General features: G+C 45.1%; 1 protein-coding gene across 1 annotated transcript; it reads left to right on the top strand.

Moving 5' to 3' along the window:
- Positions 1-316: 316 nt before the first annotated feature.
- LOC137431858 (uncharacterized) lies at positions 317-23,469 on the top strand. Its single transcript, XM_068123628.2, has 5 exons — positions 317-485; positions 4,858-4,965; positions 19,156-19,226; positions 20,153-21,115; positions 22,960-23,469. Exons 1-4 carry the CDS (start codon positions 461-463, stop codon positions 20,954-20,956), a joined length of 1,008 nt encoding a protein of 335 aa, XP_067979729.1. The 5' UTR covers positions 317-460; the 3' UTR covers positions 20,957-21,115; positions 22,960-23,469.
- Positions 23,470-24,406: the final 937 nt, after the last annotated feature.

The raw sequence follows: 24,406 nt of genomic DNA, 5'->3' as shown, positions 1-24,406 counted from the left end.
TGTTTTTGGGACACTTCTAAAGAAAAATAGACTTTGAATACATATTACCAATGCTTTGTATTAATTATATTGATCGATACAAATGACCAAAAATAAAATGTCAATTTATTAAAAATATGAATGACGTATTTGAAGTTTCCTTTCATTTGAGGGAACAATTGTTCCATCTGCTTCCTCCACTTTTATTGCATTTCTGCAAACAACTTATGACGTCACTGAGGTACGGCATATGTGTCGCCGGTGGCTGCGGTGATTGGGCGGTGTAAGAGCGCACATGTTTCCAGGGTTTGGGCGGTGTAAGAGCGCACATGTTTCCAGGGTTTGGGCGGTGTAGGTGGTGGAAGGATGTTGGTGGTTGACGCGACCTGCAGATCTGCAGCAGTTTCCCTCACGAGTTAAATAAAGTACAGGGGAGTTCGAGTTGGCGGGTAAAGGTGTTGGAGCTGCAAACATCAGGACGATGAGGAAAGGAAAAAGAGAAAAAGGTGACATTGTTGCGCTTGTGTCCGTTTCCATATAAATTACAACAAATGCTTCATCCACATCGTACCGTATTGAATAGCCTGTTCCTATTCGCTTACGGTGTTTATTTATGTCCGTTCCGACGATAAAGAACGTTCGTTGTACGGATGAAACACCTGTTATTAATATTATATTATTGACGTCCATGTAATCTGATCGCAATATGAATATCTTTATTAAAACCACGACCTTGAGTGAGAACCAAGTATCGGGTTTAATCGTCGCTTGTTTTATAAAACCTTCATATAAAACATAACATTCAAAGGGAGTGAAATCGACAAGAGCCAAGACTCCACCACCTGGATACTCCTCAAATTAACTCTTCACCTCTCTGTCTCTCCCCTCCCTTCCCTCTCGTCCCTTCCCTCCCCTCCCTCCCCTGCCTCTCCTCCCTCCCCTGCCTCTCCTCCCTCCCTCCCCTGCCTCTCCTCCCTCCCTCCCCTGCCTCTCCTCCCTCCCTCCCCTGCCTCTCCTCCCTCCCTCCCACACACAACCACCCATCGCATTAACTGTCCGCCCTGCTCCACCGCAACCCTCAAATTAACTGTCCGCCCCCCCCCCCCACCCGCAATCACCCCACCCCCTAATTAACTGGCCGTCCCCTCCACCGCAACCACCCCAGCTCCACCACAATCCTCAAATTAACTAGCCGCCCTCTCCACCGCAACCACCCCCTCCAACGCAACCCCCCCCAGCTCCACCGCAACCCCCCTCAAATTAACTAGCCGCCCCCTCCACCGCAACCACCCTCCTCCACCGCAACCACCCTCCTCCAACGCAACCCCCCCCAGCTCCACCGCAACCCTCCGCAACCCCCCCCCCAGCTCCACCGCAACCCTCCTCAAATTAACAATCCTCCCCCCTCCAATGCAACCACCCCTCAAATTAACTGACCGCCCCCCCTCCACCGCAACCACCCCTCAAATTAACTTTCTGCCCTCCCCCTCCACCGCAACCCTCCTCACATTAACTGTCTGCCCCACTCCATCGCAACCACCCTGCAAATTAACTGTCTGCTCCCCCCCCCACCCCCCACCGCAACCCACCTCATATTAACAGTCCGTCCCGTCCCCCCCAACCTCCACCGCAACCACCCCTCAAATTAACTGTCCCCCACACCCACAACCACCCCTCAAATTAACTGCCCCCCTCCCCCACCCACAACCACCCATCAAATTAACTGTTCCCCACCCGCAACCACCCCTCACATTAACTGTCCGCTCCCCTCCACCACAACTCCTCAAATTAACTTTCCGCCCTCCCCCTCCACCGCAACCACCCCTCACATTAACTGTCCACCCCACTCCACCGCAACCACCCTGCAAATTAACTGTCTGCTGCCCCCCCACCCCCCACCGCAACCCTCCTCATATTAACAGTCTGTCCCCCCCCCCCCCAACCTCCACCGCAACCACCCCTCAAATTAACTGTCCCCCACACCCGCAACCACCCATCAAATTAATTCCCCCCCCCCCCACCCACAACCACCCCTCACATTAACTGTCCGCCCCTCCACCGCAACCACTCCTCAAATTAACTTTCCGCCCTCCCCCTCCACCGCAACCACCCATCACATTAACTGTCTGCCCCACTCCACCGCAACCACCCTGCAAATTAACTGTCTGCTCCCCCCACATCCCCCACCGCAATCCTCCTCATATTAACAGTCCGCCCCCCCCCCCCCCAACCTCCACCGCAACCACCCCTCAAATTAACTGTCCCCCACACCCACAACCACCCCTCAAATTAACTGCCCCCTCCCCCACCCGCGACCATCCTTCAAATTAACTGCTTTCCCCCCTCCACCGCAACCCTCCTCATATTAACTGTCCGTCCTCCCCCGCGACCCCTTAAATTAACTCTCTCCCGCCCCTCCCCCCCCACCCGCAACCACTCCTCAAATTAACTGTCCCCTTCCACCACCCGCAAGCACCCCTCAAATTAACTGCCCCGTCCCCCACCCGCAACCACCCATCAAATTAACTGCCCCACCCGCAACCACCCCTCACATTAACTCTTCCCCCCCCCCTCCACCACAACCCCTCCTCAAATGAACTGCCCCCCCCCCCCTCCACCGCAAAGACTCCTCAAATTAACTGTCTGCCTTTCTCCACCGCAACCACCCCTCACATTAACTCTCCCTCCACCCCTCCACCACAACCCCTCCTCAAATTAACTGTCCGCCCCCTCCACCACAACCACCCCTCAAATGAACTCCCCCCCCCCCCCCCTCCACCGCAACCACTCTTCAAATTAACTGTCCGCCCCCTCCACCGCAAAGACTCCTCAAATTAACTGTCTGCCTTTCTCCACTGCAACCACTCCTCAAATTAACTGTCCGCACAACCACCCCTCACATTAACCGACCACCCCCTCCACCGCAACCACCCTTCAAATTAACTGTCCGTCCACCCCTACCCACAACCACCCCTAAAATTAACTGTGCGCCTCCCTTCCCCTCCACCGCAACCACACCTCAAATTAACTCTCCATCCCCTTAACTTATTCTGCAATTAACTCATTTAATTGAGTTAGCATTAACTTTCCAATTAAATCTACCAACTCTCCAGACTTTAAACAAACAAAAAACTACCTATTTTGGGGAGAATCCTTCCCACCCTCCCCCAAATCCGTATACCTCCTCAGACCCCAATTTTTCTAATGCCTTGAACAAACATTGGTACATCACAGGTGATGAAGGTTGTGGTTTCTGAGAAGAAAGCAAATACCTATTTTGGGGGAACCCCCCCCCCCCCCCCCCCCATAATAAAGGGGCAGATTTTTTTTTTTTTTTTTAATGTTGTGAACAAACTTTGGTACAGCATGGGTGGTGAAGGTTGCGGTGAACCTTAGTCAAACGTCAAACTTTAGTCACAACACAACAAATATCATTTGTGCCAAATTTGGTCACAATCTGTTCAGCGGTTTCGGAGAAGTTGCAAGTGTTTACGGACGAATGACGCGCCATCGCATAATTCCCCTGAACTTTGTTCCAGGTGAGCTAAAAATGTGATTCAAACTACCAGCTGCAGAGGATGGACTCTTTCGATGTAATTCTCAGTCTTGAGAACAGAATGTTCATGTCTGCTAAGCAAAGTTTGTGGGCTCCAATTGTCAAATGTATTCTTCTGTTATCTTACTATAATTCACCAAATGTCCGTCTGTCTGTCCGTTCCCAGGTACCGCAAAAACGGCTGAACCGATCGCAACGATATTTTGGGTGGATAATCCTGGGACCCCTGGAGTAAAATAGGCTACATTGTTTTCCAATTTTTCCAATTTTTCAGTTTTTCCAAACACGATGGAATAATATTTACCGATATGAACAGTGATGTGGGTTTTATTGAAATTCTACAAATACTGTTTAGATTTTGATGATTTGCGTGTGATATGATTCAACGGATGTTTATATAAATCGTTTAAAATATAAAAGCCTTCAATTTCTGATATTTTGCCTTTTCATTTGGGCCTCCCAATTGAAGCCCCGCCCGTAGGGAGGGTACCGTTGCTAGTTCTGTCAATGACTGCTGTATAATAGTAACAAGTTGCATTTGCCCAATCAGATGGCGTTATTTAGATTTTAGTAAAACGTCAAGAAGATTGTTGTTTATAGCCTGAGCAAAAATTAACTAGGGGGTGCAGCATAGACAATATGGGCCAAATTACTTGCCCGTTTGCTTGTTACCCTCGCTTGAGGACAGGGTATTGCATTTGAGTCCGTCTGTCTATCTATCTGTCTGTTTGTTTGTCCGCACAGAATAAATATGATTTTCTCTGCAACCATTGGTCCGATTGACAAGAAATTTTCACCATAGGTGCACCTTCATCTGTAGAATTTTTTAAAATGATAATGACGTCAAAGGTGACGTGGTCGGGCGCCATCTTGGAAAAACCCAAAAACTTTGCACCTCCATCTCCGAAAGCGCTGCATAGAAAAAATTGGGACATGGCTCATTGTAAAGAACTCTCCATGTGGAATAACATCTGTTAATGATGTCATAGGTGCCTGCATTATGACGTCATAATTCGACAAGTACAAAACTTCATCCGATCAAGATGAAATTTATTGAGCATCATCTTGGGATACATTGGTGGAGAAATAAAAAAATGTCAATCGGTCATGTGGTACAGCCGCCATATTTATTTTAACACAAAAGCCTTAAAACCACTAAAAACATGTCCTGGCGAGGATTTGCAATCTCTGATTGCTCTTTCTTGTTTTAGGTTGTATAGGAGCCTGCAACCACTCCTTACACTTGGTGGATCTTTTGTATGACACTCCATTCTACATTTGGAATATAAATATTAAAATGCAACTGGTTTGATTCCTGACAGAGAATCACCTTCGAACACTGAAGCAAGGAGGCAAAAGCAAAGCTGCTCGCCTCTCCCAACCAAAGGAGACACCCAATATAGGACGACGGTCGATTGGCCAAAACGCAGGTATTTCACGTTTTGAATTCAATTTGATTAATTGAATTGAATTATTTTATTGTGACGTTGACCTTCCACATGTGAAAAACTGTAATGGCACTCGGTAGAGTGAGTTCAGTGAGCAGTTTGTGTTTTGTCACTCCGATAGGCTGAATCTGTATTCGGACCTCAACCAAAATCGAATCTGATTGTTCTTGTGATCTACACACTCATCCACCTAGTTTTCTCATAACCCAACCACAATTTTTGAATAATTGTGCTATGCTGCATATCGTTTTGGCCCCATTTTTCAATGGTGAAGAATCGCTTAAAATTAATCAATTTGTCATCATACACCCAACCTGTACACCAAGTTTCGTACAAATCCGTCCATAATTTGAGATATTGATTTTCGCACTATCACTCAATAGTGAAGAATCACTTAAACAAAATTCTCGGATCCAGATCCAGATGTGGATCTTCACCAAAATCGAATCATTTTGTCTGTCACATACATCCAACCTCTAAACCAAATTTCGTCCGAATCCATCCACAACTTTGAGATATCCTGTTGTCAAACAGACAAACAAACACGGGTGAAAACATAACATTCATCCACCTTTGGTGGTGGAGGTAAAAACTAGGCTTTACAAATAGAAGCCAAATTCCACCATGGAAACAGAGATTAGAGACACAAAGAGAGCAACTGAGGAAGGAAGTAGGACAAATACAACAGTTCAGGAAAGGAAACAGAAACCTAAAACTAAAAAAGAGAATTCAAAGAATAAATAAAAAATACAAAATTTAAGCCAAAGACCTTGAGAGTTTGGATGCTAAAAAAAAAATCAAAATACACTCGACAGCAAGGAAGATCAAATACCGAGGAAGGAAACCGGAGAAAACAAAACCATATGTTTGAGATTAACCCAAAGAGAGTCTACCGCAAATAAGAGAAGATATACAAAATCAATCCCCAAATAATCAAACTGATTGAGAAAACAATATAGCTCTGGAATACCACATTGATATTACAGCAAGGAAATATTGAAATACCAGATGTGAAGATACGGCGTGGAATCTTCTAGGGAGACGGTCTTTCCCCCCTTCTGTTTTGTCTGGTTCTGGACCCACTAAGTAACCTCATCAATGAACAAGGACACTGACCTACCAACCAATACAGGTATACAGGTGACCGACACCCTAACAACTAACAGATGAACAGAAAAATAAATAGGAAAGGTGACACATCTAGTATACCTGGTGTTGGGCTAGCGGCTAGGGTGCCAGCTTAGGATCCTAGGATCCTGGGTTTGAATCCCGGTCGATCGCTGAATTAACGCCAGGGGGGTTGACTCAGCCTGTCATCCTTCCGAGGTCGGCAAATTGAGTACCAGTTCACTGGTAATTCCCTGTTTGTCGTAAAAAGGCGACAAAAAGGGTTGGCGGCAGGAAGGGCATCCGGCCGTAAAACATTGCTTCCAAAAGGGGACCAAAAAACAACAAGAACCATGGTCCCCGAAAAAGGCCAACCCCCGCTTGCGGGGAAAAATGGCCTCTAAAGGTGGGTTTTTTTTGTTTTTTTTACACATATAGTATACATGGTTGATTTGAAGCTCTTCTCACCAAATGACAAAAAATTGACAGAACAACTAGTAAAACGGTTTTGCAGAGGATATTCAAATGGAATTTGGTCTACACAAGTACGCCAAGTGCACATTTGTACGAGATAAACGAACAAAAACAGACAACATAAAAAGTCACCTTGCAACAGCAATACAGCAGTTAGAAAGCTATGCATCATACAAATACCTCGGAGTAATAGAAGGCCACCAAATGTCACAAACAAATGCGCAGAACAATCGCCAAAGAATACCTACGAAGAATGAAGCTGATCCAGAAAACATACCTCTCCCCAAGAAACACAAGCAAAGCCATAAACCAGCTCGCAGTACCAGTGTTCCAATATATCTGCGGAATAATAAACTGGCTCCAATCAGAAATCGACAAGTTAGACATCAAAACAATAAAACTCCTTACCATTCACAAAATGTTTCACAAAAAAGAGTGCATCCTGAGAATGTACCTGCCGAGACGAGAGGGAGGGAGTGGCCTGATGGAACTCGACCAGTTGCACAGAGCAGTGAGTGTAAGACTAGCTGAGTATGCCAAATGTTCAACACACTATTGTGTGCAATTTGTAAACAAACATGAACACAACAAACCTGAAAAAGTATCCCTAACTCACCTTGCAAAGAATTTCCACAAACATGTGCGAATAGAAGAGGCCGCACAGGGAAATGAAACGGCAACAACGACAGCCCCAACAATTGCAAAAAAAAGAAAAGAAATGTAAAAAATAAATATCAACAAATATACACCAACAATTGGGAGAATAACAAAAGAGCAGGAGAATGCAAAAAATAATTGGACAGAGGTGGGATAGACAAAGAAGGCTCATTGGAATGGTGAAGAAGAGGTCAGCTCAACTGGGATGCTGAAGGAATCAGAAATGCCCAAGATCAAGGACACTACAACAACAAACAACAACAGGCATTTTAAGGCCATTTTCCCTGCAAGAGTGGGGGTTAGCCTTGCGGTCCCGATGACAATCTTCTCCATTTTGCCCTATTTTTTGCATCTCTCCTTGTTAAACCCCTTGCCCGCATTTCTTCTTGGACCATATCTTTAGCCAAGTCTTTCTCGGTCTTCCCCGTCCTCGACTTCCTTCTACATTCATTTCCATCGCTCTTCTCAACCAGTCACTTTCATCCTTCCTCAACACATGACCAAACAATCTCAAACTGTTTCTCTTCACAGCATCCATCACAGGCTCTATTCCCATCATCTTTCACAATTCATAATTTGTCTTCCTCTCTCTCAACGATACTCCACGCATCCACCGAACCATTCGCATTTCCACCCTTTCCAGCCTTCGTTGCTGCTCTACGTTCATTACCCATTTCTCGCTCCCATAAATCATAACACTTCTCACACATGCAGCACACACCTTTCCCTTCAGCTTCAACGACACTCCCCCCCTCGTTAGCACGCCACTCAGTTCCCGACACTTCTTCCATGCACATCTCACTCCAGCAACCGTTGCCGAGTCTGATCCACCTTCTCCATTCAGCATGTCTCCTAGGTAACAAAATGTTTTCACACCTTCCAGCTTCATGCCGTCTCCAAGATCCAACAACATTTCCTCCATCTGCAGCTCCCCCTGTGCACACCTTACACTTGAATGTAGCTGCCACACCGGTTAATGACCCTCTCAAACCACTACATTTTTGATGAACCCACTCAGCGCACATTGTACATTGAATGGAATTCACTCCGACACCCTTCCTGCACACAGCACACGGCCACTTCCCAGTTCTTTCCACCTCACCACATGCTTTACCACTTTCCATCACCTTCGTTTTGTCCGATATTCACCTTCAGACCTTTTGTCTCCATACATTCCTTCCACTTGTTCATCTTCTCCTTCAGTCCATCCATACTTTCTGCAATCAACACCAGATCATCTGCATACAACAGCTCCCATGGTAAACCCTCCTTTACGTTCCGAGCCAGCACCTCCATCACAGCTACAAATAGTAGTGGATTTAGCACCGACCCCTGATGCACTCCCACCTTCACCTCAAACTTACCACTGTTCCCGTCCTTCGTCCTTACAGCTGTGCGCGCTCTTTTGTACATTGCCATCACCACTCTGATCAACCATTCCTCCACTCCTAACTTCCTCAATGCCCATATCACTATTTCATGTGGAACCCTATCGAATGCTTTCTCCAGATCAACAAACCCAAGAAACAACTTCTTCCTCTTGTCCATGTACTTCTCCTGCAACTGCCTTACAATAAAAAGCGCTTCTGTCGTTCCTCTTCCTGGCATAAATCCAAACTGCATTTCGTCAATCTTCACTTCCTTCCTTATCCTCCTCTCCAACACCCTTTCCAATACCTTCATTCCATGCTCCAATAACTTTATCACTCGATACGAGCCACACTCCAGAGGGTCACCTTTCCCCTTGTATAGCGGGACGAGGGTACGCAGTTCCCAATCCACTGCAATGCGACCTTCTTTCACCACCAGATTGCAGATCTCTGTCATTCTCTTCACACCCCAATTTCCCGCTGCCTTCAACATATCTCCCACAACTCCCGTCGGCCCTCCCGCTTTTCTTCCCTTCATTGCTTTTATCTCTTCCTCACCTTCCTTCTCGGTTATCTTCTCTGCCGGTCCTAAAACTGGGTTACTCTCCATGTTGCCGTCCCATTCATTCTCTGCATTCAACAGTATTTCCATATATCTCTTCCATCTTCCTTTAATTCCATCTGGGTCCACAACGATTTGTCCCACTTCATCCTTCAAGCACCTCACCCCCATCACATCACACCTCTGTTTCGCTATCTGCTTTGCAATCCTGAATACCGCTCTCTGACCCTCTTCCAAATCCAAGCGTTCTCCGAACATTTTCCTACATGCCTCCTGCGCCTTTGCTACCTCTTTCTTTGCAGCCTTCTTGGCTGCCTTATAACTTTAATGCTCTGCCTTTTCTGCCCCCTTACCCTTTGCCTTCTGCCACTCCTTGAACTTCTTCCTCTTCTCGTCGATCTTCTTTCCAACTTCATCATCCCACCACCATGTTTCCGAGTGCCTCGGTGGTCCTATGGTCCATCCACATACCTCACCAACGGCTCCCAACAGACTATCTTTCATTGACATCCAACCACTTTCAAGCTCGACCACATCATCCTCTACCATACTCAGCCTCTCTTTTAATGCCTCCCTCACTGTCACCTCTTTCAACTTCCACTCCTTCATTCTCTGTTGGTACTTCACCCGCCGAGCTCTCCTTGCACCTTTCACCCTTATGTCGCAGACAACCAAGTTGTGCTGTGAAAACAGCCTCCTCCCCCGGGATCACCTTTGTGTCCCGGAGGTGCCCCCTATCTCGCCTACGCACCAGCAGGTAGTCAACGGTTGTCGTCGACCCACCTGACGTGTATGTAACAAGCTTATTATCCTCTTTCTGGAACTGAGTATTACAAATCAACAAATCGGCTCCATCAGCAAACTCCAAAATCCTTTCACCTTCTCCATTTCTCACACCATATCCGTAACCCCCATGAACTCCCTCAAAACCATCCATACTCCTTCCCACATGTCCATTTAGGTCTCCTCCTACCACAACAACTTCCTCATCTTTCACGTTTTCCATCAGCTTCTCTATCGCACACCAGAACCTGTCCTTCTCTTCATCGCTCCGACCAACCTGCGGAGCATATCCCGAGATGACGTTCACGAAGAGCTTTCCAATCATCATTTTCACCATCATCAACCTTTAACTCACTGTAGTCACACTCACCACACTGTCTACAATCTCCTCAGAAAACAGGTCACCAACCCCATTCATGCCTTCTGGGCACCCTTGCCACACAAACTTGTATTTTTGTCCCTGCCTACCCTTCACCATTCTCACACCACTTCCCTTCCATCTCGTCTCCTGCGCACAACATATGTCCACTCTTCTTCTGACCAATACTTCCACCTCTTATCCTGATCTCCCTGTCATTGTCCCTACATTCCATGTCCCTAACCTCAGAAACCGATCTCCACGTCAGGCATCAGACGTTTCATCGTCATAAATGGAGTGATTTCCACCCTTGCTTCGATCGGGTTCCCCACCTTGAGTTTTGACGAGAGGGAGTGGGGTCCCCCATGGGGTACTTCGGGCTGTAGCCTGCCCATATGTAGTTGTAATTGTCATGGTTCTCTTTTTGAGGCAATGTTTTTATGGTCGGATGCCCTTCCTGACGCCAACCCTTTGTCACCTCTTACGACACGCAGGGATACGGTGTACCTGTTCTAAACTGGGGTACCCACCGGAATCAAGGACACCACACCAATGGATTTAAAAAGATGGCAGGACTGAGCCAGACGTACAAGTGTAGATTTTTCAAGACAGAAGCAGAAAGTACGAGTCACCTGCTCTCGGGTTGCAAAAAACTATTATCAGAATAGTATGGCAGATAGGTGCAGGAATTGTGCCTTTGATGATACAAGCATTGCATTTAGCACACAGTCAGAGTATGCCCTAAGGAAGATATTTGCCTATTGGGCCATCGCAGATTTGTCCTGTGACAACAATGGTGGCCATTTTTCAAAATGGCCTCCATTGCTTGTTATTTTGACATATATTTGGTACATTAGGCATGCATAAAACTGTACATTTGGTCATACAATCATAGAATTTAGTACACAATTAAAGACATGTCACACCTGTTTAGTCTATGTAGAATGCGCATCAGTATTAACTAAATGTGAACTTTGAGGGTGGTATTTACCTTAAATCATGTTTATTGCCATAAAACAGGTGAAAACCCCTCCCCTCCCATGAATCGTACACTTTTCAAAATCCAATCTCACCCCTCCCCTCCAAATCCTCCCCATCACCCATCCCTTTCAAATCTCCCCCCTTGCCCCTTCCCTTCCCTCCCCTCCCTCCTAAACTCCCCCCACACCCCTCCCCTCCAAGACTCTCCCTCGCTCCTCCCCTCCTAGACTCCCCTCTCACCCCTCCTCCTCAAAGCATCCTCCCTGCTTCTTCCCCCTTCCAACTTTCACCTTCATCTCCCCAAACCTTCTGCCTCGTTCTTCCCCCTCCTCAAATAACACCTCACTGTGCCTCACCCAATCTCCATCAAACCTTTTGTCCGCCCCATTCTTCCCTTTCTCCAAGCTATTCTGAAATCTCTGAAATCTCTGACACACCTTCAACAGCTCTCCCTACCTCTTCCTCCTCTTCCACATCTTACCCTACCCCTCCCCCCCCCCCCTGTTCTAGACCCGATGCTCCCCCTTCCTCTTCATTAACGGTATGGACCTCAAACATCCGGGGCCTTCGCTCAAACTTGACTGACCTCTCCATACAGGTTGCTTCTGACAAACCAGATGTGATCTGCTTAACAGAAACTTTCCTCCTTCATGATGTCTCTGATGCCTTGGTATCTCTCCCAGGTTACTCCCTCCTCCGGTATGATAGACCTGAGCCTCGTCCTGGAGGTGGGGTTGCTATCTTTATAAAAAACTCTCTTCCTCACTCGCCCTTCACTGCCCTCTCTCCACCTCACCCCCAGGAATACCTTTGGCTACGGCTTCCCCTTCGCTCCCACCTTTTGTTCATATGTGTGTTGTACCGTCCACCAAACAGCGATGACTCCATCTACATCTCACTGTCTGATAATATGGACCAACCTCTATCTACCCATCCCAACTCTCTCTTCCTCATATGTGGTGATTTCAATTGTCACCATGCCAGTTGGCTGGGTGTGGGTACCTCTCTCACCAGCCATGGCTCTTCAGCAAAGGACTTCTGCGACTCACTGGGACTGACACAATCTGTCAATTTCCCGACCCGGATCTCAGTCAACGGAGCATCTTCTCTTCTGGATTTGGTTATGACAAACTTCCCTGAAAATGTCTGCTGCTCTTCTTCTGCTCCAATCGGCTCATCTGATCATGTGCTTGTCAAAGTGGACATCTCTCTGACCATTCTCAGAGAGCCTCCTCAGCGTCGACGAGTCTGGCATTTCACTCAGGCCAACTGGCACGGTCTTCAAGCAGCCATCAATCATCTGGACTGGTCTCCCATCTCTACCGCCTCTGACATCAACTCATCCTGGGAATTCTTTCAAAGTAAATTGCTCTCTCTCATGCACAGATTTATACCATCTCGTCTTCAGTTGTCATACCCTTCCTCCCGTCCATGGTACACAGAATCTTGTGGTGAGGCTGTTGCCCTGAAACAACTTGCTTTCGTCTCCTGGAAAGCAAATCCAACGGAAGGAAATCTCATTTCCTTTCACAAAGCCCGAAACAAGTGTGTGTCCACCCTCAGGAGAGCCAGGAAACAATATCTCACCATTCTCAAGACCGAACTCTCTTATCTGTCTCCCTCTTCCAAATCCTGGTGGCATCTGGTCAAATCTGTTTCTGGTGTTTGTTCCCCCTCCATCCCCTCCCTCACCTCAAATGGCTTCACGGCTGACTCCGCACGTGAAAAAGCTGAATGCCTCAACTCTGTATTTGCCTCTAAATCTTGTGTCCCAAACCCATCCCTCTCTGTACCCACCGTACTCAGTCGTACCCAGCTGCTCCTGGACTCTGTGTCCTTTCCTCCTGACAAGGTGGAAAAGTTTCTGTCAAGCCTCGACTCTGATTCTGCAACTGGTCCTGACGGCATCAGCCCACGGGTCCTAAAATCATGTTCTTCTGCTCTTTCACTCCCTCTTTCTGTTCTCTTCACCCTCTCTTTTGCTCAAGGTCAACTGCCATCTGCTTGTAAATCAGCCAACATCACCGGTTTGCACAAAAAAGGTGCAAAAACAGATCCCAGCAACTACAGACCAATCAGCCTTCTCCCAATTATCAGCAAAGTCATGGAATCCATCATTGCTTCAGATATTAAATCTTTCCTCTTCTCCAATGGCTTGATCTCTGATCATCAATTTGGTTTCAGACCTGGTCACTCTACTCTGGACATGCTGCTTCTGCTTTCTCAACAATGGATGGAGGTCCTCAACGCCAAACAGGAAATTAGAGCTGTCTCGCTTGACATTTCACGTGCCTTCGATACGGTCTGGCACCCTGCTCTGCTCACCAAACTCTCCTCCTTTGGTATCCATGGAAATCTCCACGCATGGCTGGCGGACTTCCTCTCTGGTCGTAGTCAACGTGTGGCCCTGAATGGGTTTCTCTCATCTCCTCTTCCTGTTCAGGCTGGAGTTCCCCAAGGTAGTGTTCTGGGCCCTGTGCTTTTTCTGGTCTTCATCAATGATCTCTCTGACTCTCTTGAAAATCCTCTATCTCTTTGCTGACGACTCTACTCTCTGTCGCTCCATTCCTCATCCCTCAGATCGGCAGTCTGCAGCCTCCTCACTCTCTGCAGACCTGGACAAAATCACAGACTGGTCAAACAAGTGGAACATGTCTTTCAATCCTGACAAATCTCACACTCTTACAATGTCTCTCCGAAAGGACCGACTGGACAACCCTCCCATCTACTTTCTCAACAATCCTCTCCAAGAAGTTCTGTCGCTCAAGCTTTTGGGTCTCACTATCTGCCATGATCTTTCTTGGGAAAACCACATTTCCAAGCTGGCCTCCAAAGCCAGTCGCCGACTGGGCATCCTCCGTCGTGCGAAGTCCTTCCTTGGCACACCTGAGCTCCTCACCACATACAAGGCTTTCATCCGCAGCTCAATGGAATACTGTTCCCCCCTCTGGGCTGGTGCTCCTGCCTCACACCTTGCTCGGCTTCACGCTGTTGAGGCCAAAGCTTTCAGAATCATTGGAATCTCCTGCGATGTAGTCAACACCGAGGGCCTTTCACTCACTCACCGCAGGCAGGTTGGTGGTCTTTCTGTCTTCTACCGACTCCTCTCCGGCCTTGCTCCCCCAGCTCTCTGTGCTCTGTCCCCCCCAATATTCCTTCAGGTCGCACAAGATCTGCCTGCAACCCTCTTATGGTTAAACTGCCAAAGTCTAGGCTCTCTGGTCACCTTCACTCTTTCATTCCCCTTTTCTCCCGCCTCTGGAACAAACTCCCCCACTCCCTTCAATCCCACTCCTCCCTCCAGGTCTTTAAAACAGCTGTTCACCACCATCTTTTATCTTCCCCCATCGAAAACCTTGATCTTTTCTACCCCCGGTAATTCACCCCAGAGTACTTGCAGTGTTCATATGTTTTATTCCTCTCCCACCTCCCCCCAAGTCCTCCCGATGTCCCTGCTCTCAAATGTTGTGTTTGTGTCCTTCCCCCTCTTCCCCCTCTCTTTTGTTGTCTTCCCCCTCTCCCCATCTTGTCTGCCGCTCCCCTTGTTTTTTGTGTTTTGTGTGTCGGTTTGTCTTTTTGTGTGATTAATGTTAGCTCTTTCACGAGCCTCGATCTTGTATACAAACCCCCCCCCCCCCCCCCCCAAAAAAAGCAGCAATTTTATGAATACTTATCATAAAATAAATGAATGAAAGTATATAGTCACGTGAAAAAAACAAAACAAGTAAATACACCCCATGTAAAGTTTTGACTTTTTCAACATACAGCTATTTGATCATAAAATAAATGAATGAAAGTATATACAGTCACGTGAAAAAAACAAAACAAGTAAATACACCCCATGTAAAGTTTTGACTTTTTCAACATACAGCTATTTGATCATCTATCTATAATTCCAGTAATCTCTGTGTGTGTGTTTGTCTGTGTGTATGTCTGTGTGTCTGTGACCGCTGTTTCTCGACAACCACGGGTCCGATATACTTGAAACTTGCCAGGTATATTGCTGGGGACCTGAGGATGTGCCTTTTCAAGGTTTCATATTAATCGGAGAAGTAGTTACCGAGCTATGTCCAAAAAACGATTCAACCAATCAGAGAGCAGCGAGCTATCACGTGTGCCGAACGTGCCGAACAGACTCTGCCTCGGACGGCACATTTGAGAGCGTATTCATTTATTTCACGTTGGCAAACTATGTTGGCGTTAAACTATGTTTTAAAACTAATTTAAACTAATTTGCGATTCATCGTAACTGCGATATGCGACCTTCCGGACAGTCAAATGAGGACGTCACTTCCGGACTTACGGATAGTCATAGTGACGACGTACTGATGCTGAACGTGGCGAGCAGACGCTGTAAGGTACGATCGATTGTAGTACACGTTTATAATAACTCTGCCGATACAGGCCCGATTAACTGCAGCGCCATCCGAGCTGCGGCGTCGGGACGATACATTCATTGTACGGTCACATCACGAACTTACGGGCACGCCCATGGGCCCATGGGCACGCCCATGCATGCATGGGCGGAGACATTTTTTTTTTTTTTTTTTGGCAAGGAACGGGCACCCACGTACGGGCACGTCCTAGGCGAATGGACCAAACCATTTCATGTAAATAGAGGGGGGGGGATATAATTTTAGATATATATATAGTACGGGCATGCCCTAGTTTCAACAATATTGATAGATAAAGGTGATATAATATAACAAATATCATGAAACATTTACATTTTGTAGTCCATTGTATTATTTACATAAACATAAATGCAAATTTCGCATGTGGAAAAAGTAAGTACACCCCTACAATTATCACTCCTTCAAATACCTAAAATTAGAATCAGGTGCACCAGCTCAGGTGCAAATGATTAGAACATCGTTAGAGGGGAACCTGTCTTATTTAAACCTCAGACATTTAGTTTGGTTTGCTCTTTGTTGTTGAAGTGTGCGGCGTCACCATGCCTAGATCAAAAGAGCTCTCTGAGGCCTTCAGAAAGAAGGTTATAGATGCCTCCGAGTCTGGGAAGGGATTTATAAAGATCTCCAAACTATTTTAAATCAATCATTCGACTGTCCGGAAGATCATCTACAAGTGGAGAAGATTCCAAACATCTGCCAACTTGTTCAGGCCAGGCCGCCCCAGCAAGTTCAGCCCAAGAGCAGACCGCAAAATGCTGAAAGAAGTCGCTAAGAACCCCAGAATGTCATCACGGGACCGACAGGTAGCTCTTGCCACTGTTGATGTCAAAGTGCACGAATCTACCATTAGAAAGAGGCTGCACAAATTTGATCTACATGTGAGGTGTGCCAGTAGGAAACCTTTGCTGTCCAGAAAGAACATCAGGGCAAGACTAAAGTTTGCCAATGAACACCTCGGCAAAGACCAGCACTTCTGGAACAATGTGCTCTGGACAGATGAGTCAAAGGTAAAGCTATTTAGCCACAGTACCAGAAGACATGTTTGGCGAAAACCAAAAACAGCATTTGAACACAAGAACCTGATACCAACTGTAAAGATGGTGGTGGAAATATTATGGTTTGGGGCAGCTTTGCTGCGTCAGGGCCTGGGCAGGTCACCATCATATACACAAAGAATTAAGTTAAGCACCCCCCCCCCCCCCGTTCTTTTACAACCTCGCACATTACAAGTTTGTTGTCGTCAAAACAGTGTAATATACCCATGATATTGCTATATTTTCTGGAGAAGTGATATTATGGTCACATAAAAACATAACAATCATGCCGTTTTCAATATTTTATTCTGAATAATTTAAGGTGAAATTTTTTGGGAATTTTAGGCATATTTTCACCTCAATTTAAGTATGGAGCTATAGGTCCATCACGGACAGTGTGGATGACGTTTATGTTTTCTAACGTACAGTCATTGTTCTGAGAAGACCTCTAGCGATCTTTGCGCCAATAACGTGTGTAGGACCCACGTGATCGGATCACTGACTCAACCAATCACTTTTTTTCACTTTGATCACTCAATTTCATCAATGGATAATTGCTAATGTCATACCAATCATTATTTGATCTCACATACCTTAGAATATATGCCAATGTATACATATACACAAAGAATATATATTAGGGGGTGCTTACCTTAATTCGTTGTGTAGGGGTGCTTAACTTAATTCTTTGTGTATATAATCCACTATGAATTCTTCATTGTACCAGAGGGTGCTTGAGGATAATTTGAGGCCATCTGTCGGAGAGTTGAAGCTCAACCGAAGGTGGACCTTGCAACATGACAATGACCCTAAACATACCAGTAAATCCACCAAGGAATGGCTGAAAAGAAAGAAATGGAGGGTTCTGGAATGGCCAAGTCAAAGCCCGGATCTAAATCCCATCGAGATGTTGTGGGGGGATTTGAAACGAGCTGTGCATGCAAGAAACCCCTCAAACATCGCACAGCTGAAAGAATTCTGCGTGGAGGAGTGGGCAAAAATTTCTCAATGAAGAACGAAGAGTTTAAATGAAGATCAAATATTGATATGTCCACATATCTTAAAAAGATAAAAAACATTTCATGGGGTATACTTACTTTTTCCACATGCGAAATTTGCATTTATGTTTATTTAAATTATACAATGGACTACAAAATGTAAATGTTTCATGATATTTGTTATATTATATCATCTTTATCAATCAATATCGTTGAAATGAAGATCAAATAGCTGTATGGTGAAAAAGTCAAAAGTTTACATGGGGTGTACTTACTTTTTCACGTGACTGTACATCGGACAATGGGTCTAATTAATGGCTTTTGAAACAGATTGGAGATTGGCACTCATTAAAAGGGTCTATGGAACGGGGGCGGGGGGGAGGGGGGGGGTGTAAGTTGGAAGTCGCTACAACCTCAATAGTGTGACCATAGTCCTCCTGTCAAGTTTGGTTGAGATTGGATAAACCACCACCTGATGTATTGTGGACAGTCCGACACAGTCAGACACAGACAGACAGAGAAGTACCAAGTTGACAGACACAGACGTGCATGTGTGAAACTATTCTCTGTCAGGTCGGTCTTTTGAGTGCCACAGGTGACATGTAACCCACTGCTGCCTGCCGCATGGTCGGGTTGTCGGTGACTGAACCGACACCCCTCATTTGCTTTGCTCGTGGGAAGGGTGACTGTGACCCCTGCCTGGACTAAAAAAACAACACCTGGGAAAGGGCGGAGGAGCTCCTGGAGGGAGCCAACGGTTATCCAGTAAGGAGATTGTGTCTCCTGAAAAAAAACACCCATCCGGTTTGGACTGGTTCAAGTCGTTCCGAAGACTTTAGAAATGGTACATGCTGCTTCCTTACTTGAAAAGGTTAGAGCACGGACAATCCCCATCAGTTGGCATCCATGGGGGAGGAGAAAATTTCTCTTGAGGAAACGCCCCGCTGAGTTCGGTGAGAAACGTGGTGCTATTGTTGGGACGTCGCTGGTACCCAGAGTATCCCGGGAAGTGACGATAGTGACGGCACTTCCGTGTGTGTGTGTGTGTGTGTGTGTGTGTGTGTGTGTGTGTGTGTGTGTGTGTGTGTGTGTGTGTGTGTGTGTGTGTGTGTGTGTGTGTGTGTGTGCGTGTGTTTTCTATTACGAGCCTTGACCCATGTATTAAGTCAAGAAAAAGTTGCTTACTTTAGTTGCTTACTTGTGTGAAAATCTGAAGAGAAGAAGAAGAAGGAGGAAAGTTTTGGAAGTTGATCATTTGTGTTGTGTTGATCATTCATTTTTATCTTTTTAAAATGAAGCTTAACTTTTAATATTTTTTTCCAAGGTGTGGACCATTTGATGTGCAGTATTTTGTGAGTTTGATGCCCTTAATCGTTTGTGTAAAATTATTGTACTTTTTTTTTTTTTCTTCCCGACATATTTGCATATTTTAGATACCATTCAAATCAAGAAGGAGATATATTCTAAGTCAAACGTTTTTCCAACTGCACAAGTACACAATGAGGTAAGGATGCAGGCTGCTCTCCAAATATAAAACTCAACTACTGTAGATATACTTGTTTGTTTATATTTTCGACTCGTCTTCCTCGATGAAACTCATCTTCCTCATCTTCCTCGTTGAAAAACATCGCCCGTCTCCGTCCATCCCTCTCTTCCACGGCTGCAGAAACCCTCATCCACGCCTTCATCACCTCCCGTCTGGACTACTGCAACAGCCTCCTCTTTGGTTCGCCCTCAATAATCACCAATAAACTCCAATACATTCAGAACTCCGCTGCCCGTCTACTCACCCATTCCCGGACCTGTGACCACATCACCCCCGTCCTTTACAATCTTCACTGGCTCTCCATCCCCCAGAGAATCCAGTACAAAATCCTCCTCTTGACCTACAAAGCCCTCCATAACCTGGCCCCATCCTACCTGACTGACCTCTCCAGATACACTCCCACCCGCAACCTCCGCTCTGCTGGTACCAAACTCCTGACCCCCCCCCCCCCCCCCCATGCGGACCAAATTCAGATCCTGGGGGGACAGGGCCTTCTCAATCGCTGCTCCCACCCTCTGGAACTCACTACCTCACACCATCAGAGACTCCTCCTCACTCACCACATTCAAAACATCACTCAAGACCCACCTGTTCAACACTGCATTCAACATTTAACCCACAGCATTTAACCCCTGACTATCTCTTCTCCCTCTCCTTCCTTTTGCTTTGATTATTTACCTATTGATTTTTGTCTTTTTGCACTTGTTTTTTTGTACTCTGTCAAAGCGCCTTTGGGCTTCTTGAAAAGCGCTATATAAAATAAATGTATTATTATTATTATTATTATCTTGATGTGGTGCATTTTGAGTGTTTGTCGAGTTAATGTAACTTGCATGCATTTCAGCGATAAGTACATTTGTTGTATTGTGTTCATTTCGTTACAGGCCCAAAGAGACGTGTCAAAGCACGGGATCAAGCTCGGAACAGTGGTTATCCCCCCTTCAACATTTTTGGAACATCTTTCACATATGGATGAATCTTTGGTGACAAATGGATTCATGCTGGATTTATTCGATTACATGAAAGCCGCAAAACCATTCACTTGGAAGGAAATGAAAAAAGCATTATCGTTATCCATACCATCAGTTTCGCACATTTCGAATTCGGCTTTTTATAGCGGCTGCCTGGCAATTAAAGACAAGAAGCTTGCGATGATGAAAAATTGTGATAAAATTAAGATGTTAGATTTTATGACGAAGAAGTACAATCCACCATCAGCGAAGTCAAAGAAAAAACATGCGCAACAAGCATCGCCATCATCGACTGAAGTGACTTCTCCCTGTTTATCCAATAATTTCATGAATGAAGTCACAGTGAACGTGAACAAAGATATTTCTTTCGAACTTGAGCGGAAAAAAGAAGAACACGCTTTGGTTCTGGAAGATAATTTGGAACTGAAGGCAAAATGTGAGCAACTGAAAGCTAAAAACAAAGAATTACGTTCTCTCGTAATGGTTGCCGGTGAACCCATGATATTTGCCCAAACCATTAAACGCAAGGATGCGTCCATTTCCCTGTGGAAGACGCGGTACCTTACTTTAAAGGCCAAAAAATCTGAAGAGAAGAAGAAGAAGGAGGAAAGTTTTGGAAGTTCCAAGCCTACGGAACAGCACGGCGAAGGGATGGGAGGTGTCGAAGAACAAGAGTCTGTTAAAGAAACGAACATTGAATCGAACTTGGTGATTTGAAGACCTTGCTCTTTTGCTCTATTTGAGGCATTAATTGATTTGTACGTGAAATTGTGGTGTTCGCTTTACCCTTTTGGTGTTTGGCCAATGTGGGTTTGTGACATTTCACTACACAACGAAGGATGGACCCAAACATTTTTATACTAATTTTTGAGTCCAGTGAACAATATATACTAATTTTTTATTTTATAGTGGCTTTTTCATTTGATGAAAGATCAGAAGCAAATGTGATTTAAATTGTTGGGATAGAGCATTAATAATTTAATTTTTATTTATAGTTGCTTTTGGGGGTGGGGGAGGAGGGGAAGGGGGAAGGGGGGGGGAAGGATGGGGTGGGTTTTCCTCCAATCTTTCACATTAATCTGCAACATGATGCCGATCACTGCATATGTCTCATACAGTCGTGGCCAAAAATATTGGCACCCTTGCACTTTTTTCAAATAACTCACAATTTTCTCTAAAAATAAGTTGAAATTGACAAAAGCATTTGGTCTCCACAATTCTTTATTTCACTGTTAATATTACAGAACCTTTGTTTTAGATTCAGAACTTTATCATATTAAATCAGAAAATAGAAAGAAATGGAATTGACAAATTTGACACCCTAGACTTAATATTTGGTAGCACACACAGCCTTTGGACAAAATAACTGCAGTCAAGCGCTTCCTATGAACATGAATGAGCTTCCTACATCTCTCGACTGGCAGTTTGGCCAACTCTTCTTGTGCAAACTGCTCCAGTTCTCCCAGATTTAAAGGGTGCCTTCTCCCAACTGCTGTTTTCAGAACTCCCCACATGTTCAATGGGATTTAGATCTGGACTCATTACTGGTCACTTCAGAACAGTCCAGCGTTCTGTCCTGATCCATTCCTGAGTGCTTTATTAAGTGTTTGGGGTCATTGTCCTGATACAAGACCCATGACATTTGATGGAGACCCAGCTTTCTGACATGGTTGAACATTGCGCTCCAAAATGCCTTGGTAATCTCCTGATTTCATGATGCAATGCACACATTCAAGGCAACCAGTGCTAGAGGCAGCACAGCAACCCCAAAACATCACTGAACCTCCTCCATGTTTGACTGTAAGGAAGGTGTTCTTTTCTTTGAAGGCTTCATTTTGTTTTCTGTGAACATAGAGATGATGTGCTTTACCAAAAAGCTATAATTTGGTCTCATCTGTCCACAGGACATTCTCCCAGAAGGATTTTGCCTTGTTCAGGTGTGTTTTTGAAAACTCCAGTCGGGCTTTCTTCTGGCTCTCAGCAGTAGGGTCCTCCTGGGTCTCCTACCAAAGAAACCCCTTTCATTGAGTTTGCGATGGATGGTGTGAGTTGAAACTGTCGTACCTAGTGTCTGAAGGTCTGCTTGAATCTGTTTGGCAGTTGATTGAGGTGCTTTCTCCACCATTCGAACAATAATTTGCTGCAATCTTCAATCAAGTTTTCTCTTGCGGCCACTTCCAAGGAGTTTGGCTAGTGTCATGGGCCTTAACATTCCTGATAACATTGCGTACAGTGGACACAGGAACATCAATGTCTCTGGAGATGGACATGTAGCCTTGAGATTGTCCATGCTTGGCTCCAATCTTGTGTCTGACCTCCTCAGACAATTCTCTGGTTTTCTTTCTTTTCTCTGTGCTCATTGCGGTACACACGGTGACAGAAAACAGCATAATTACTTCTTTTCTCCATTCGAACTGGTTGAATGAGTGATTTTTATATTGTAAGCACCTGCAACTCACCTTAAGTGAGTTCAATTCCAAAGTAAAGGAGAATCACCTGCTTGAAATCTCATTATTTCTAACAACTTCTAAAAGGTGCTAATATTATTGTCTGGGCCTTTTTAGGATTTCTATGTGGAATAAGCTAAGATTTAGTAATTTTTTCAGCTTTTTTTGTTTTGTTCCACTGCAAACCAAAGAAAATACATATGGATACCAAAATATTTTTTAATTTCAACTATTTTGTGGAAGAAATGGTGCATTATTTGAAAAAAGTGCAAGGGTGCCAATATTTTTGGCCACGACCGTACAAGCTCTGAAACGTAATCATTGAGAGAACAGTTTGCCGTAAATGGAGGTGATGTGTTCTCACTGAATAGTTTCTCGGGGAACTCTTGTATGGGTTTTTATTTTAGTTAAAGTGTACAAACAGCTTTTATTTGTTTTAGTCTAAACGATGGTTTCATTGCCCGGACCAGTGGGGACTCAACACAGGTGGAAGCTGGCGACTAAACTTGCTGATTGCCAACAGGAGTCCAGTGAACATGGCTGCATGTCACAGGAGGGAAGGTGGGGGGGAGGGGCAGAATCACAATGTTAAAGAAAATATTCTCCCAGTTTTCTTCTTTAAAAAATATTGAAAAAAGCAAAAAACAACTGTGTTAACCAGGCTTGCTGTTTTTACATTTAAAAATTTCCTTGTCGTTACATTTCCCTGTCAGGTCATACCTATGTGCTTTAGAACCAATGCACAACTCCACATTATCCTCATAAACATCTTTTGAAATTCTGCTTGCTGAATTGTTTTTCTTTTTGATTGTTTGTGCGGTTCCTGCAATCAACATGATGAGTCACATCTCACTTCAACTTCTGTTCAGGTGTTGTAGACACTTGTTTCTGGCTGCTTTTGCAGCCTTTGCATAGGATTATACGGTGTAGCATGACAAAGTTAAAGGTTTTCTTGTTAAAGATCGGTTGATATCGTTAGGTTTGTGGAGCGTGGGTGGGGAGGTTAGAGATTAACTTAGAAGAGATAGAACTGTATAGAGTAGTATGGTCTGTGTGCAAGTAGGAAGCCAATCTCGATGTAAGGAAGTAGTAGGGACCTGTAAGCTTTAGGATTGTCTGTTTGATTGTGCACATATGGAGGATGGTGCTTGTGGTGGATAGCAAGGGATTAAGTTAAGGAAACTTGTGTAAAACCTCTTGCAACCATCCGCTGAGTGCACTGGGTCACATCTCTGTGGAGCAGAGAAGAACGAGGCAAATAAGAGAGGTGAGGCGGAACTATTATTGTCTCCCGAAGGGGTGGAGCCCAATGCCTGGAGTGGCAGAAGGTTGTCAAGAGAGAAGAGGAAGGATCCAGTAGCTCTCGGTTCGGTGCTCGGATAGGATTGCGCCATCTGAGGAGAGCTTGCTTGTTGTGAGAGGTCTGGAAGTTTGAAAAAAAACAAACTGTGGAGGTTTGTGTCAAATTCCCCTATTTGGTCAATCTTCCCTGGTTATTTGTCCTACACATTCCACGTGTCCAGCCCACTTCACCTGTTTTTGTTTTTGTTTTTTTGTTTTTTAAATAAACGAATCTCCTTTCAAGCTCATCTGCACAAGTATCTACCTCAGTTCATCCATCCTCCTTCTATCCACCCTCTTCACTCCTGAAATCCTCATGACACAATTATCGCAGACCTGAACCCTTTGTTGTCTTTCTGTCAATGGCACCGTCTCCAGG

This window comes from Myxine glutinosa, chromosome 7, assembly GCF_964187855.1.
Source record: "Myxine glutinosa chromosome 7, kmMyxGlut1.1, whole genome shotgun sequence".
Taxonomy (NCBI): domain Eukaryota; kingdom Metazoa; phylum Chordata; class Myxini; order Myxiniformes; family Myxinidae; genus Myxine; species Myxine glutinosa.
The sequence above is the reverse complement of the archived record's forward strand: the minus strand, read 5'-3'. Positions and strand labels throughout refer to the sequence as shown.